At 43.8% G+C, this 17,800-nt stretch overlaps 1 protein-coding gene across 1 annotated transcript; it reads left to right on the forward strand.

Annotated features, from left to right (window-relative positions):
- The first annotated feature begins 15,135 nt into the window (after positions 1-15,135).
- LOC125512325 (uncharacterized) lies at positions 15,136-16,346 on the forward strand. The gene has a single exon (XM_048677413.2). The coding sequence runs from the start codon at positions 15,141-15,143 to the stop codon at positions 16,086-16,088; it is 948 nt and encodes a 315-aa protein (XP_048533370.2). The 5' UTR covers positions 15,136-15,140; the 3' UTR covers positions 16,089-16,346.
- Positions 16,347-17,800: the final 1,454 nt, after the last annotated feature.

The raw sequence follows: 17,800 nt of genomic DNA on the forward strand, positions 1-17,800 counted from the left end.
GAAGGGTTGGTGATGACGAAGATCGAAGATCCCTCTCTCCGGAGCCCCAAACGGACTCCAGATCTGGCCTCCCAGTGAAGAACAGGAGACGGCGGCGGCTCCATCTCGTGGAACGCGATAATTCTTTCTCCCTGATTTTTTTGGAAAAATAGGATTTTATAGCGTCGGTTTCAGGGTCTGCGGGGCCACCAGGTGGGGACAACCCACCTGGGCGCGCTTGGAGGGGGGCCCTGGTGGGTTGTGCCCACCCAGGTGCCCCCCTCCGGTGGTTCTTGGCTCCAGAAATTCTTTTTATTTGTATATAAAAATTCCTCGCAAAGTTCCGTTCCAATCCGAGAACTTTTATTTCTGCACAGAAACAACACCATGGTAGTTCTGCTGAAAACAACGTCAATCCGGATTAGTTTCATTTAAATCATCTAAATTAGAGTCCAAAACAAGAGGGGAAGCGTTAGGAAAAGTAGATACGACGGAGACGTATCAACGCCAACGTTGTCAACTCCATGTACAATCAATCAATCACAAATCACGATTTTTTTGTTCATCAACCTCGTGTATTTTTTTGCAGAAAGAACCTCAAAATTTCATAATTTGTCAACAATGATCAGGTGCAGATGATATATTCTCCCTGGCGGGCGTCAATGGGCGATGGGTCGAGGTTACAAAGCATGAATACAAGAAGGATTCAAACTATTGAAATTTTGATCGGGTCAACAATTTCTCAAAGCTTCATAATCCAATTCTTTTATAGTATACAATATGCTTCCTAATTTTTAAGGCCTCACAATTAATTAAGGTATTCAATATAGATTGATCATCCAATTTTGACTGGGTCAACAATTTCTCAACCTCTCCAATTGAATTCTTTTAATTCACTATGTTCCCAAATTTTGAATCTCTTTCATTTAATCGAGGTATTCAATTTTGATTTGGTTGACGATTTTGATTGGGCCAATGATTTTCAAATCAATCAGCTGCAACTGGCCTAGAAAAAAGAAGTGTCACCATGTGATATTGTAGTATCAATATAGTACATGCAACCACCGACGCAGAAATTTTCCCACATAAATATAGGTTGGTTAGCGGATGACACAGTCATCTCCCCACCCGCCTAGCTTAATATTCCATCAGTGATAAAATATAAAGGGTATTAATTTTGTAGAAAGTCCAACTTCTTTAACTTTGACCAAGTTCAGAGCAAAAATATCAACATCCATAATATTAAACAAAAAAGGTATGAAAATTCATTTCGTGATGAATCTAAAAATACTGATTTGATCCTGTGAATTTTGATATATTTCTCTACAAATTTGATGAAACTTAAAAGGTTTGACTTTTCAAAAAATTAATACACCTTATATTGTGAAGCAGAGTGATTAGTTTTTTAAGATACCCAACAACATGAACGGCACAGCAAAGCGCGCACAACGCTTCTAGTTAGTAGTATATCTAAGAACAATTGGCATCCCATTGATGATCGATCAACCTTCTTAGTCCAGCTAGTGGTTGTGTCGTCTAGAGATCTATATGGAGTCAGGGCCGGCCCTGGGGTATGGCCAGAGGGGCATGATATAGTACACGTGTAAGTATAGCCCAGCACAAAATAGGCAACGGAAAAAATCAAGAGAGGAAAGAAAAAACAAGATGGCCTAGGCCCGTCACATAGCTAGCGCACTTACGTGTCAAACAAATCAATGGAAACTCAGAAGATCTGGGTTTTGATTCTTGAAAAAAAAATGATCTGGGTTTTCGTTTTCATCGCTCGTCGGTTCTTATTCGTTGTCCCATCGGCCCACGGCTCCATCGCTCCTCGCTCGGTGCCTCGGCCGCTCCCGCTCGTTGTCGCCGCTGGCCCGTTATAGGGTTATCGGTACGGGGCGCACACCCCCGATCGGCAATGGGCCAGCCCATTTGTCATTTTATTCCTTTTTGTAAACTGCTGCAAAAATGACGCTGGTGTGGGTTTCGAACTCACGCAGCCAAGTATATGTACAAGACACACTAACCACCCCAGCCAGCCTTCCTTACGATCTAGCAAACAAGTTTGTACCTCTTTAATTATTATTTTATTTTATTTTCCATTTTTTTCTTTTTCTTTTCCTTCTTTTCGTTTTCTTTTTTCTTTTTTCCAATTCGATGCAACAACTTCATCGGATTTTATGAACGTTTTTCTAAATTTGCTGAAATTTTTTCAAAATAGATGAACGTTGTTCTCATTGGACAAACATTTTCCAAAATCGGTGAACTTTTTCCAAATTTGATGAACTTTTTTTGAAGTCGATGAACCTTTTTCAAAATCTGTACATTTGTTTTCAAATTCGATGAACCTTATTTTTAAATTCGTGAACTTTTTTAAAGTTTATTAAAAAAAATTCAAAATTGATGAATTTTTTCAAAATAAGTTATTCTTTTTTCAAATTCGATGAACTTTTTGTAAATCAATGAACTTTTTTTAAAATTCGTGAACTATTTTTTAAGTTTGACAACTTTTCTTCAAAACCGATGAACTATTTTTCAATTCGATGAACTCTTGTTCAAAATCGATGAACTCTTTTCAAAACCGATGGATTTTTTTCAGATTGATGAAGTTTTTTCAAAATCGATGAACTTTTTTCAAAACTGATGAACTTTTGTTCAAAATCAATGAACTCTTTTCAAAACCTATGAACTCATTTTTCAAAACGATGAACTCTTTTTCTTTTTTTCAAAATGGATGGACTTTTTTCAAAATCGATGCTATAATCAATGAACTTTTAGATAAATCTATGAAATTTTCTTAAAATCGATGATCTTTTTTTCAAATTTACCTTTTCTTTTTTCAAAAAGATTTATATTGGCTTTACTAAAGGAAACGTTAACTGGGATGGTTTTTCTAGGAGCGTACAGAAGAACTAGTTCGGTGTAGTGGTTCGAATGATGTTGTGCTAGGTTCGAATCCCACTGTTCCCATATTTTCAGTTCGGATTTGTTTTTTTCTTCTTCACGTCTGCTTTGTTCACTCGGTTCGTGGGCCGGCCCGTTACGCGTCGCTAGCGAGCTCCGGTAGAGCCAGCCGGCGCCTGAAGCGCTGGTTAGGATCTCCCATCAATGCCCCTCTTAAAATTCGAAGCCTAAAGTAGATGTGTTACACGAGAAATAAAAAGACCAACGTAGACCGTACCAACATCTAATATTTGACGTCACATTTGAATTTGATACTATTCACATCCATAAGTGTCCCTTTGCTCATCGAATTATGCATCTTACATAAATGTTCTAAATGACCAATTTTTATAATAATTCCAGGGTTGTAGTTCGGTGCATAGGTAGCTCAGAGGAACCATAGCCGTCGCTTCCTCTCCAAAAAAGCTTAGGGTTCCTATGCCTCCCGCTGGCGCCCCTGCCGGCCCACCTCGTCTCTGGTGGCCCTAGGGCCATGGGGACACGGTGGATCTCATCCCTTACCAGCGGGACGGCTTCGTTTTTAGATGTTTCTTTGAATTTTGTTAGGGTTGTGTCTGACAAAGGGAACAACGTATGTTGTTATGCGGTCTGACCGATAAAGATCTTCGTAGAATATGTAGGAGCCAATATGGGCATCCAGGTCCCGCTATTGGTTATTTACCGGAGACGTGTCTCGGTCATGTCTACATTGTTCTCGAACCCATAGGGTTCGCACGCTTAACGTTACGATGACAGTTATTATGAGTTTATGCATTTGATGTACCGAAGGTTGTTCGGAGTCCCAGATGTGATCATGGACATGACGAGGAGTCTCGAAATGGTCGAGACGTAAAGATTGATATATTGAAAGCCTATGTTTGGATATCGGAAGTGTTCCGGGTGAAATCGGGATTTTACCGGAGTACCGGGAGGTTACCGGAACCCCCCGGGAATCATATGGGCCTTAGTGGGCCTTAGTGGAAAGGTGAAAGGGCTGCCCATAAGGGTTGCGCGCCTCCCCCCTCCCCTAGTCCTATTAGGACTAGGAGAGGTGGCCGCCCACCCCTCTCCCTCTTTCCCCCTTTGGAATCCTAGTTGGAATAGGATTGGGGGGGGGGGGGAGTCCTACTCCCGGAAGGAGAAGGACTCCTCCTGCGCCCTCCGCCTAGGCCGGCGCCCCCCTCCCCCTTGGCTCCTTTATATACTGAGGCAGAGGCACCCCAGAGACATAAGTTGATCCACGTGATCTATTCCTTAGCCGTGTGCGGTGCCCCCTGCCACCATCTTCCTCGATAATACTGTAGCGGAGTTTAGGCGAAGCCCTGCTGCTGTAGTACATCAAGATCGTCACCACGCCGTCGTGCTGACGGAACTCTTCCCCGACACTTTGCTGGATCGGAGTCCGGGGATCGTCATCGAGCTGAACGTGTGCTCGAACTCGGAGGTGCCGTAGTTTCGGTGCTTGATCGGTTGGATCGTGAAGACGTACGACTACTTCCTCTACGTCGGTTCAGCGCTTTCGCAGTCGGTCTGTGTTGGGTACATAGACAACACTCTCCCCTCTTGTTGCTATGCATCACCATGATCTTGCGTGTGCGTAGGAAAATTTTTGAAATTACTACGTTCCCCAACAGTGGCATCCGAGCCTAGGTTATTTATGTTGATGTTATATGCACGAGTAGAACACAAGTGAGTTGTGGACGATACAAGTCATACTGCCTACCAGCATGTCATACTTTGGTTCGGCGGTATTGTTGGACGAGACGACCCGGACCAACCTTACGCGTACGCTTACGCGAGACCGGTTCCCTCGACGTGCTTTGCACATAGATGGCTTGCGGGCGACTGTCTCTCCAACTTTAGTTGAACCAAGTATGGCTACGCCCGGTCCTTGCGAAGGTTAAAACGGAGTCTATTTGACAAACTATCGTTGTGGTTTTGATGCGTAGGTGAGATTGGTTCTTGCTTAAAGCCCGTAGCAGCCACGTAAAACTTGCAACAACAAAGTATAGGACGTCTAACTTGTTTTTGCAGGGCATGTTGTGATGTGATATGGTCAAGGCATGATTTTTATTGTATGAGATGATCATGTTTTGTAACCGAGTTATCGGCAACTGGCAGGAGCCATATGGTTGTCGCTTTATTGTATGCAATGCAATCGTGATGTAATGCTTTACTTTATTACTAAACGGTAGTAATAGTCGTGGAAGCATAAGATTGACGAGACGACAACGATGCTACGATGGAGATCAAGGTGTCGCGCCGGTGACGATGGTGATCATGACGGTGCTTCGGAGATGGAGATCACAAGCACAAGATGATGATGGCCATATCATATCACTTATATTGATTGCATGTGATGTTTATCTTTTTATGCATCTTATCTTGCTTTGATTGACGGTAGCATTATAAGATGATCTCTCACTAAATTATCAAGAAGTGTTCTCCCTGAGTATGCACCGTTGCCAAAGTTCGTCGTGCCCAGACACCACGTGATGATCGGGTGTGATAAGCTCTACGTCCATCTACAACGGGTGCAAGCCAGTTTTGCACACGCAGAATACTCAGGTTAAACTTGATGAGCCTAGCATATGCAGATATGGCCTCGGAACACGGAGACCGAAAGGTCGAGCGTGAATCATATAGTAGATATGATCAACATAACGATGTTCACCATTGAAAACTACTCCATCTCACGTGATGATCGGTTATGGTTTAGTTGATTTGGATCACGTAATCACTTAGAAGATTAGAGGGATGTCTATCTAAGTGGGAGTTCTTAAGTAATTTGATTAATTGAACTTAAACTTATCATGAACTTAGTACCTGATAGTATCTTGCTTGTTTATGTTGATTGTAGATAGATGGCTCGTGCTGTTGTTCCGTTGAATTTTAATGCGTTCCTTGAGAAAGCAAAGTTGAAAGATGATGGTAGCAATTATACGGACTGGGTCCGTAACTTGAGGATTATCCTCATTGTTGCTCAGAAGAATTACGTCCTGGAAGCACCGCTGGGTGCCAGGCCTGCTGTTGGAGCAACACCAGATGTTATGAATGTCTGGCAGAGCAAAGCTGATGACTACTCGATAGTTCAGTGTGCCATGCTTTACGGCTTAGAATCGGGACTTCAACGACGTTTTGAACGTCATGGAGCATATGAGATGTTCCAGGAGTTGAAGTTAATATTTCAAGCAAATGCTCGGATTGAGAGATATGAAGTCTCCAATAAGTTCTATAGCTGCAAGATGGAGGAGAACAGTTCTGTCAGTGAGCATATACTCAAAATGTCTGGGTATAATAATCACTTGATTCAATTGGGAGTTAATCTTCCGGATGATTGCGTCATTGACAGAATTCTCCAATCACTGCCACCAAGCTACAAAAGCTTCGTGATGAACTATAATATGCAAGGGATGAACAAGACTATTCCCGAGCTCTTCGCAATGCTGAAAGCTGCGGAGGTAGAAATCAAGAAGGAGCATCAAGTGTTGATGGTTAACAAGACCACTAGTTTCAAGAAAAAGGGCAAAGGGAAGAAGAAGGGGAACTTCAAAAAGAACGGCAAGCAAGTTGCTGCTCAAGAGAAGAAACCCAAGTCTGGACCTAAGCCTGAAACTAAGTGCTTCTACTGCAAGCAGACTGGTCACTGGAAGCGGAACTGCCCCAAGTATTTGGCGGATAAGAAGGATGGCAAGGTGAACAAAGGTATATGTGATATACATGTTATTGATGTGTACCTTACTAGAGCTCGCAGTAGCACCTGGGTATTTGATACTGGTTCTGTTGCTAATATTTGCAACTTGAAACAGGGACTACGGAATAAGCGGGCACTGGCAAAGGACGAGGTGACGATGCGCGTAGGAAACGGTTCCAAAGTCGATGTGATCACGGTCGGCACGCTACCTCTACATCTACCTTCGGGATTAATATTAGACCTAAATAATTTTTATTTGGTGCCAGCGTTGAGCATGAACATTATATCTGGATCTTGTTTAATGCGAGACGGTTATTCATTTAAATCAGAGAATAATGGTTGTTCTATTTATATGAGTAATATCTTTTATGGTCATGCACCCTTGAAGAGTGGTCTATTCTTATTGAATCTCGATAGTAGTAATACACATATTCATAATGTTGAAGCCAAAAGATGCAGAGTTGATAATGAAAGTGCAACTTATTTGTGGCACTGTCGTTTAGGTCATATCGGTGTAAAGCGCATGAAGAAACTCCATACTGATGGATTTTTGGAACCACTTGATTATGAATCACCTGGTACTTGCGAACCGTGCCTCATGGGCAAGATGACTAAAACACCGTTCTCCGGTACTATGGAGAGAGCAACAGATTTGTTGGAAATCATACATACCGATGTATGTGGTCCGATGAATATTGAGGCTCGTGGCGGATATCGTTATTTTCTCACCTTCACAGATGATTTAAGCAGATATGGGTATATCTACTTAATGAAACATAAATCTGAAACATTTGAAAAGTTCAAAGAATTTCAGAGTGAAGTTGAAAATCATCGTAACAAGAAAATAAAGTTTCTATGATCTGATCATGGAGGAGAATATTTGAGTTACGAGTTTGGTGTACATTTGAAAAACTGTGGAATAGTTTCGCAACTCACGCCACCCGGAACACCACAGCGTAATGGTGTGTCCGAACGTCGTAATCGTACTTTACTAGATATGGTGCGATCTATGATGTCTCTTACAGATTTACCGCTATCATATTGGGGTTATGCATTAGAGACGGCCGCATTCACGTTAAATAGGGCACCATCAAAATCCGTTGAGACGACGCCTTATGAACTGTGGTTTGGCAAGAAACCAAAGTTGTCATTTCTTAAAGTTTGGGCCTGCGATGCTTATGTGAAAAAGCTTCAACCTGATAAGCTCGAACCCAAATCGGAGAAATGTGTCTTCATAGGATACCCAAAGGAGACTGTTGGGTACACCTTCTATCACAGATCCGAAGGCAAGACATTCGTTGCTAAGAATGGATCCTTTCTAGAGAAGGAGTTTCTCTCGAAAGTAGTGAGTGGGAGGAAAGTAGAACTTGACGAGGTAACTGTACCTGCTCCCTTACTGGAAAGTAGTATATCACAGAAAACTGTTTCAGTGACACCTACACCAGTTAGTGAGGAAGCTAATGATAATGATCATGAAACTTCAGATCAAGATACTACTAAACCTCGTAGATCAACCAGAGTAAGATCCGCACCAGAGTGGTATGGTAATCCTGTTCTGGAAGTCATGCTACTAGATCATGATGAACCTACGGACTATGAAGAAGCGATGGTGAGCCCAGATTCCGCAAAGTGGCTTGAAGCCATGAAATCTGAGATGGGATCCATGTATGAGAACAAAGTATGGACTTTGGTTGACTTGCCTGATGATCGGCAAGCAATTGAGAATAAATGGATCTTCAAGAAGAAGACTGACGCTGATGGTAATGTTACTGTCTACAAAGCTCGACTTGTCACGAAAGGTTTTCGACAAGTTCAAGGTGTTGACTACGATGAGACTTTCTCACCTGTAGCGATGCTTAAGTCTGTCCGAATCATGTTAGCGATTGCCGCATTTTATGATTATGAAATTTGGCAGATGGATGTCAAAACTGCATTCCTGAATGGATTTCTGGAAGAAGAGTTGTATATGATGCAACCGGAAGGTTTTGTCGATCCAAAGGGAGCTAACAAAGTGTGCAAGCTCCAGCGATCCATTTATGGACTGGTGCAAGCCTCTCGGAGTTGGGATAAACGCTTTGATAGTGTGATCAAAGCATTTGGTTTTATACAGACTTTCGGAGAAGCCTGTATTTACAAGAAAGTGAGTGGGAGCTCTGTAGCATTTCTGATATTATATGTGGATGACATATTACTAATTGGAAATGATATAGAATTTCTGGATAGCATAAAGGGATACTTGAATAAGAGTTTTTCAATGAAAGACCTCGGTGAAGCTGCTTACATATTAGGCATTAAGATCTATAGAGATAGATCAAGACGCTTAATTGGACTTTCACAAAGCACATACCTTGACAAAGTTTTGAAGAAGTTCAAAATGGATCAAGCAAAGAAAGGGTTCTTGCCTGTGTTACAAGGTGTGAAGTTGAGTAAGACTCAATGCCCGACCACTGCAGAAGATAGAGAGAAAATGAAAGATGTTCCCTATGCTTCAGCCATAGGCTCTATCATGTATGCAATGCTGTGTACCAGACCTGATGTGTGCCTTGCTGTAAGTTTAGCAGGGAGGTACCAAAGTAATCCAGGAGTGGATCACTGGACAGCGGTCAAGAACATCCTGAAATACCTGAAAAGGACTAGGGATATGTTTCTCGTATATGGAGGTAACAAAGAGCTTACCGTAAAAGGTTACGTTGATGCAAGCTTTGACACTGATCCGGACGATTCTAAATCGCAAACCGGATACATGTTTACATTAAACGGTGGAGCTGTCAGTTGGTGCAGTTCTAAACAAAGCGTCGTAGCGGGATCTACATGTGAAGCGGAGTACATAGCTGCTTCGGAAGCAGCAAATGAAGGAGTCTGGATGAAGGAGTTCATATCCGATCTAGGTGTCATACCTAGTGCATCGGGTCCAATGAAAATCTTTTGTGACAATACTGGTGCAATTGCCTTGGCAAAGGAATCCAGATTTCACAAAAGGACCAAACACATCAAGAGACGCTTCAATTCTATCCGGGATCTAGTCCAGGTGGGAGACATAGAGATCTGCAAGATACATATGGATCTGAATGTTGCAGACCCGTTGACTAAGCCTCTTCCACGAGCAAAACATGATCAGCACCAAGGCTCCATGGGTGTTAGAATCATTACAGTGTAATCTAGATTATTGACTCTAGTGCAAGTGGGAGACTGAAGGAAATATGCCCTAGAGGCAATAATAAAGTTATTATTTATTTCCTTATAATCATGATAAATGTTTATTATTCATGCTAGAATTGTATTAACCGGAAACATAATACATGTGTGAATACATAGACAAACAAAGTGTCACTAGTATGCCTCTACTTGACTAGCTCCTTAATCAAAGATGGTTATGTTTCCTAACCATGAACAATGAGTTGTTATTTGATTAATGAGGTCACATCATTAGTTGAATGATCTGATTGACATGACCCATTCCATTAGCTTAGCACCCGATCGTCTAGTATGTTGCTATTGCTTTCTTCATGACTTATACATGTTCCTATAACTATGAGATTATGCAACTCCCGTTTACCGGAGGAACACTTTGGGTACTACCAAACGTCACAACGTAACTGGGTGATTATAAAGGAGTACTACATGTGTCTCCAATGGTACATGTTAGGTTGGCGTATTTCGAGATTAGGTTTTGTCACTCCGATTGTCGGAGAGGTATCTCTGGGGCCCTCTCGGTAATACACATCACATAAGCCTTGCAAGCATTGTAACTAAGATGTTAGTTGTGAGATGATGTATTACGGAACGAGTAAAGAGACTTGCCGGTAACGAGATTGAACTAGGTATTGGATACCGACGATCGAATCTCCGACAAGTAACATACCGATGACAAAGGGAACAACGTATGTTGTTATGCGGTCTGACCGATAAAGATCTTCGTAGAATATGTAGGAGCCAATATGGGCATCCAGGTCCCGCTATTGGTTATTGACCGGAGACGTGTCTCGGTCATGTCTACATTGTTCTCGAACCCGTAGGGTCCGCACGCTTAACGTTACGATGAAACTTATTATGAGTTTATGCATTTTGATGTACCGAAGGTTGTTCGGAGTCCCGGATGTGATCATGGACATGACGAGGAGTCTCGAAATGGTCGAGACGTAAAGATTGATATATTGGAAGCCTATGTTTGGATATCGGAAGTGTTCCGGGTGAAATCGGGATTTTACCGGAGTACCGGGAGGTTACCGGAACCCCCCGGGAATCATATGGGCCTTAGTGGGCCTTAGTGGAAAGGTGGAAGGGCTGCCCATAAGGGCTGCGCGCCTCCCCCCCCTCCCCTAGTCCTATTAGGACTAGGAGAGGTGGCCGGCCACCCCTCTCCCTCTTTCCCCCTTTGGAATCCTAGTTGGAATAGGATTGGGGGGGGGGAGTCCTACTCCCGGAAGGAGAAGGACTCCTCCTGCGCCTTCCTCCTAGGCCGGCGCCCCCCTCCCCCTTGGCTCCTTTATATACTGAGGCAGAGGCACCCCAGAGACATAAGTTGATCCACGTGATCTATTCCTTAGCCGTGTGCGGTGCCCCCTGCCACCATATTCCTCGATAATACTGTAGCGGAGTTTAGGCGAAGCCCTGCTGCTGTAGTACATCAAGATCGTCACCACGCCGTCGTGCTGACGGAACTCTTCCCCGACACTTTGCTGGATCGGAGTCCGGGGATCGTCATCGAGCTGAACGTGTGCTCGAACTCGGAGGTGTCGTAGTTTCGGTGCTTGATCGGTTGGATCGTGAAGACGTACGACTACTTCCTCTACGTCGGTTCAGCGCTTCCGCAGTCGGTCTGCGTTGGGTACGTAGACAACACTCTCCCCTCTCGTTGCTATGCATCACCATGATCTTGCGTGTGCGTAGGAAATTTTTTGAAATTACTACGTTCCCCAACAGTGTCCTGCTAAGGAGGGCAAGAGAACGACGGAAGATTGAATAAGGTTCTCCCTACTTAGCCCCCGTCTCGATGGCGCATCTAACATCGTCGGAGAGTGTGCGGAGGTGTGTCTCCGGCGGATCTCGCAGGATTCAGTAGGTGGTTTGTCTTTGGTGGATCTACTCGGACTCGGTCTTGGTTCGCCTACGTTTATGTGTCATTAGATTGGATCCTTCCTATCTATGGGTCTCTTTATCGGCGGCGGTTGCTATTCTAGTGCGCTGGTCCTACGGGCCTTAGCACGACAAGTTCCCGACTGTCTACTACAATAAGTTCTGCCCGGCTCCGGCGAGGGAAGGGCGATGACGACGGCGCGTCTTCGGCTCGCTTTAATGCTTGTAGTCGTTGCTAGATGGTCTACGGATGGATGTAATTTTTATTATTCCTATTGTTCATTGTATTGTCATGATTGAAAATGAATAGATCGAAAGATTTCTCACAGAAAAGAAGCTCAGAAGAACCATTAAAAGGACAATCGTGTGGTCTCCTTCGAGGGAGCGATGTAATTTCACTTCCTTTTTATTGCATTCTCATGAATCTATGGGATACACAGATTTGGAATAGCCATACGTTATATAGGTTTGGAAAAGATGAATGGGCAGGACAAAGCCCATCAAGGTCCAGAGTTGGACATGGTATTTTTCTCTTCCCTGATCTTGTGTGGTTGTTACATTACAACGAGGACTAGATGCATTCATGAACCTGAGGAGACAATATAGGGTGATTATATCGTGGCTATCATATTTACCTATTTTACAAAGAATGATCGGATATAATTTACTGGAACAATCCATTGTGTGCCTTTCACGCTTCCGTCAGTTTAATTTCCTCACACTTTAAGTAGTCTTGTGATCAGGTAGCTCGCAATCTGAATTTCTGTAATGAATATTTTTTTTTGGTCCAACGAGTAAAACGTAGACTTGGTGACCCTCAAAAGGGATGATATTTTACATAATGAGTAAATCATGATGTCCTTAGATATTTCTTATGAGTATTTCTTCTTTTCTGCGGAAAAGTTTCTTGTCTTCCGAACTCTTGGATGTGGGCAGAACTCTTGATGAGCCGAGGCACCCGCAGCATGCCATTGTGAGTCAAGTTTGCCATTGTTTGATGGGAAGTTTTCAAGTGCTACATGTAGAAGGACGCTATAGTGGCTGCAATCTTGCTGCTAAGTGACACGTACTGTCACCCTGTTTCTAATGAAAAAAACTGAAGAACAATGACTCATTTAAACATTGTTCAATTTTGTGGTTCATGAGCCTTTTCTTCAAAGTTTACTTAAAAGTTGGGTTATTAGGTAAAAAATGGTTCCTTTCCTTTTGTGCTTGCAATTTATTGTCCTGACGAAAACACTTTTTATTCCAGTGCTAAAGAAAATGCGTCTACTACTTGACTGAACTAAATACTCTTGATAGCAAATGCCCGCTCTGGGCATATTCGTAGATTCAAGGTGAGGAGACATGCCAGCATACAGACCAGCCTTGAAAATAGTCAGATAAACATTGCAAGATGTTGGCAGAAATACATACATTGCACATGTATGATGTTAGAACAAGAGCGTAAAGTTGATTGATTCTTGATAGCATCACCTGAATATATCACTCACGGATTCATGAATGTTCTCCGTCACAATGCACGTCCATTCACCTAGTAAAAGCAATGATTTGTTGGTAGTAGAGGCATCTCATGTTTCAAAGGGTTAAACATTAGCCGTCGTGACCCGGCTCCATGGCTGGCTCAATCTCGCACCTCTGTTGGTGCCGAACCCTAGGCAAATTCCCCCAAATCTCTTGTTGTTTCTATTGCTTGACCGAATGTGAGGAGCGATAGTAGTTCAATAACTCTCGTATAACCGAGGGAAAAAGAAATGAAGAGAAGTCAGCGAAAGTATCAAGTGGTACATCTACTTTTTATAACATCACATGAAGCCGGCAAAAAGGAAAGTTGACCAACGAAGAAACTGCATAGGGGACATATCAGGAGTGAACATTGCGTGGGCGCCACTGGCCGCATCTCATTGTTTTGTTGTGCAGAAGAAGAAATGACCGCCGATGCTGATGGCGCCTCCATCTCTATGACCTTGCCGTCCAAGCCCGCGATAGCAACAAACACGCAGCACTAGAGCATGGGAGGAGAGCTGATCAGGGAAATCGCCTTTCTTGACGACAGGAGAATTAGTGATGGGCGACTCCACGCGACACTGATGTGATTTCAGGCCACACTAAAGGATGTCGGAGAAGGGGGCCGTAGGACGAACTCAACAACATCGGTAGTGGGCTTGGTGGATATTGTGTCGAGGGCTCAGGGACGCACTCGGTGATGGTGGTGGACCTCGGGGAGGGGGACCTCATACACGTGGATGCAGTGGAAAAGAGGGTGCACGGGCTTGGAGGCATTACTCATCCACCTCTTCTGGCAAACAGAGCTCATCGGGGCCAACCGCGTGAAGGAGGAGCTTGAGGTAGCTTGAAGGAGGCGACGACGGGAGCTGGATCCATGTGGCAAGCCAGAGTGGAGGCATCCCACATGGGAGCAGTGATTTCGGTGCCTAGGCTTAGATGCACCTGCTATCATGTTTGTTCATTGCTGCATGGAGATTCAGGATATGGGGCATGAGGTGGCATTGCTAGGGCGTGGAAAATCTCCATAACAAACTATAAATGCATGAATAGTGCGATACATGTGGGTCTATCGTGTAGCACACGAGGAAGGTTCGAACGAATGACAAACGGTGCCATCTTGGTTGGATTCTGATCCATGGCACCTAATCATCTGCGTTCATCTAAGTCGTGGCTCACTCTGCTGCCCGTGGCGTCAGTTTGAAACTTTGAATCCGAGTCATGGCCTAAAGATTTGTGCAGCTCCAGTTGGGGCCTGCGGTGTAGAATCGTCGGTACACACACCGAATGTCATCCACAGCCGACGCCGGCCAACAGATTGCTAGCTTACCAGACGCTACAAGAGGTAGTGTCCTTCATGAAGTTTGTGTGCTTCATCACCAACCAGGTCATCCTAAGCCATCATGGACAACCCATTCATCTACGTGGTTGACTTCAACATTGGAGACGACTTCTGGTGGCCGTTGCTCATGTCACACCTTTCTCACCATGGTAGCAAGTTGTTTCATGTCACCTCACTTGCCACCACATGAATGCACCGCACGGATACGCATGCACCTACATTTGTGCATGGTGTCCGTCGGAGTTCGCGCGCGTCCCTAGGGGCTCCCATTCCATTACGACGAGAAGGACATCCTGGTCTGGGTTTGAAGTAACGTAATGGTACCTACAACAATCTCGAAAAGAGTAAAAGTCCTGGATTTCGAGAGCATCTGAGCTCGCGCTCAGAAATCTATTTTTCTTCCCACAGTCCATACATAGAGAGAAACCAGAAAAGAAAACGCAAAACACGCATACATGCATGCAAGCTTCCACAAATGGGTTACCACATACCTTTCTGGGGCTCCAGTGACCTCACATTCTTTGTTGACCGCTTATGACCTCACATTCATGTGAGGGATTTCTTAACCTCACATTGTCTCTATAAAAGCCTATCACCTCTATGAATCATGTGTCTCCACCATTTCAAATCCTCCGCGCGCCTAAGATACCACTTGAGAAATTACTAATGGCCAACGGAAAGAATGTCATGGCCATGTTATTTCTCACCACCATTGTCGCGGTGGCGGCCACAAGGCCAGCCGAGACCTATGGCGCTGCGGAGGAGAACACATTGAAGATGGCTACCCCCAGCAGGAAAGGGGTTGACGCTACCTTAGCAGCTACACGTGTTGTTGCCGCTGAGAAGTCCATCAAGAAGGCTGAAAGCGCCACCACACCAGAAGAGGCCGCGGTTGGCAAGCAAGATGGAGCAAAATCTGCTTCTGCTGCATTAAAGTACAATGCCATCTCTCAGCAGGCAAATGGTAAAGGTTCTTCTACCTCCCTAGGCAGGAAAGAAGCAGCCGGTACTTTAGCCGCCGCACACTATATCGCCGCCGAGAAGTCCATCAAGAAGGCCGAAACCGCCAAGACACCTGCAAAGGCCGTGGCTGCCAAGCGAGACGCGGCAAAGTCTGTTGACGATGCATTAAAGAATGGTGCCATCTCTCAGAAAGCAGCTGGTACAAGTTCTTCTACCTCCCCCAATAGGAAAGAAGGCACCACTGCTGCTGCTAAGATGTTCACCAAGAAGGCTGAAACCGCTACCACACCTGAAGAGGCCGCGGCTGCCAAGCGAGCTGCAGCCAAGTCTACCGCTGCTGCATCAAAGTATGGTGTCATTTCTCAGCAAGCGCCTGGTACAAGTTCTTCTACCTCCCCTAGCAGGAAAGAAGTTGCCGGTACCTTGGCAGATGCTCGCATAGCTGCTGCCGAGAAGTCCATCAAGAAGGCTGAAACCGCCACCAGACCTGAAGAGGCAGCAAAGAAGGATGCCGCGAAATCTGAGGCTGATGCAATGAAGTACGGGGCCATCTCTCAGCAGGCCGCCGGCAAAAATGGTGCCTAAGTGGTGCCTTAAACACCTATTCACGCGCAACATCGTCTGCATACTACCATGCATGCAAAATAGCAGCATTGAGATACCACGTTATGCTAATTCTCATGCATGCACGCTTTGTTTAAACGCTCCCATTACGAATCATGTATTAATGTCTTGTTTGTTTTATTTTTAGTAGTAAGACATGCTTGACTTGCTTTAAAAAATACAACAATCGATGTATACATGTATTATCTGAAAATTAATAATATGAGTTCCACCGCAATACATGTATTATCTCAAATCCTATGAGTAGGAATAGGAAAGAAGATGCCCTTTGATTCACATCATAGGATTTTTTTTCATTGAATCTAGGTTGATGTTTATTTTCCTATGAAATGTGGAGGATAGGAAGAATTCCTCCATAGGATTATGATTCCATTCCTACAAACCAAAGGGCTCTAGAAGAATTTTTCCTATAGAAATCCTATCTTATGAAATTCTTACAAGATTCGTCCAAATCAAAGGAGGCCCAAGCGGTTGTAATGAGACGGTGGCTGGGCACTTCAGATTTTTCCCGTAACTGACTATCAAATTGAGTCATCTGCCGTCCTTTTGATAATTGTAAGAAAGTTATATGTTTACTGTATATGTCAAGTGGTTGTGACTATCATTACCGGCATACAAAGTTATATTTTCTTGTCTTAACGAAGGGTTGCATACAATGCGTGTAGGTCTTGACGCCAACGTTGTCAACTCCATGTACAATCAATCAATCACAAATCACGGCTTTTTTTGTTCATCAACCTCGTGTATTGTTTTGCGGAAAGAACCTCAAAATTTCAAAATATGTCAACAGTGATCAGACGCACATGATATATTCTCCCTGGCGGGCGACACAAGGGGTGCGTCAATGGGCGATGGGCCGAGGTTACAAAGCATGAATACGAGAAGGATTCAAACAATTGAAATTTTAAATACAATTAAAGTGCACAACCAATTTTTGAACTAGCGTGTGCCGGTCTCTTATGTTCGTGGAACTTCAGATCCTTGTAGTTACAACTCAAATATCTCCACCCATCAGGCATTTGCTATCCATCTTACAAAAACGGAACAAAAACAAATCCATGCCCATCAGCATTATGACATTAGTTTTTGGACACCCATCAGGTGCAGCTATGCAACAGTTAATAGAATCCTTCCCGTGTCGATCTCCGGGCAACATAAGAAGGCCGACACATTCTTCTCTACATTCAAAATCCATATGACCAAAGTTGTACAGATAGACAATTCAGAGCATATCAGCTACAGGGCTCTACTAAAGTAGCAACCAATTCCAGTAGGTCTACAAACAATTACGGAGCAAGTCGGAAACAATGCCCAGTGGACAGCGGAAAAGCATTTTGTTCGGCCAAATCTGACCAGAAAGTAAATAGCCATCAGAAAAGATGCCAGTTAAGGAAATGAATGTTGCAAATACCAAGAGAATGACAGAGGATGATTGGCTGAACTTCCATCTTGCCATGACCTCTAAAGATCAAGCTTGTGTCGTTCTCGTTGGACAATACCGTCATGAGTTGATTTTTCACAGGGCAACAGATGATGAATGCCTTTTTGAAAACTTCTCCAATTCATTTGACAATTGGCAGGGTCCCTTGTTTAACTTCTGTTTGTGCCAGAGGGCACAGAGGCAAGAAGGACAAGCCATGCAAATAATATTCAGGATATACAACAACACTACA

The sequence above is a fragment of the Triticum urartu genome, chromosome 6A (genome assembly GCF_056163025.1).
Source record: "Triticum urartu cultivar PI428250 chromosome 6A, HENAU_Tu73, whole genome shotgun sequence".
NCBI classification, from domain to species: domain Eukaryota; kingdom Viridiplantae; phylum Streptophyta; class Magnoliopsida; order Poales; family Poaceae; genus Triticum; species Triticum urartu.

Bases quoted from the DNA above. Each gene is read 5' to 3' on its own strand.
- LOC125512325 (XM_048677413.2), top strand. From the start codon at position 15,141: ATGAATCATGTGTCTCCACCATTTCAAATCCTCCGCGCGCCTAAGATA.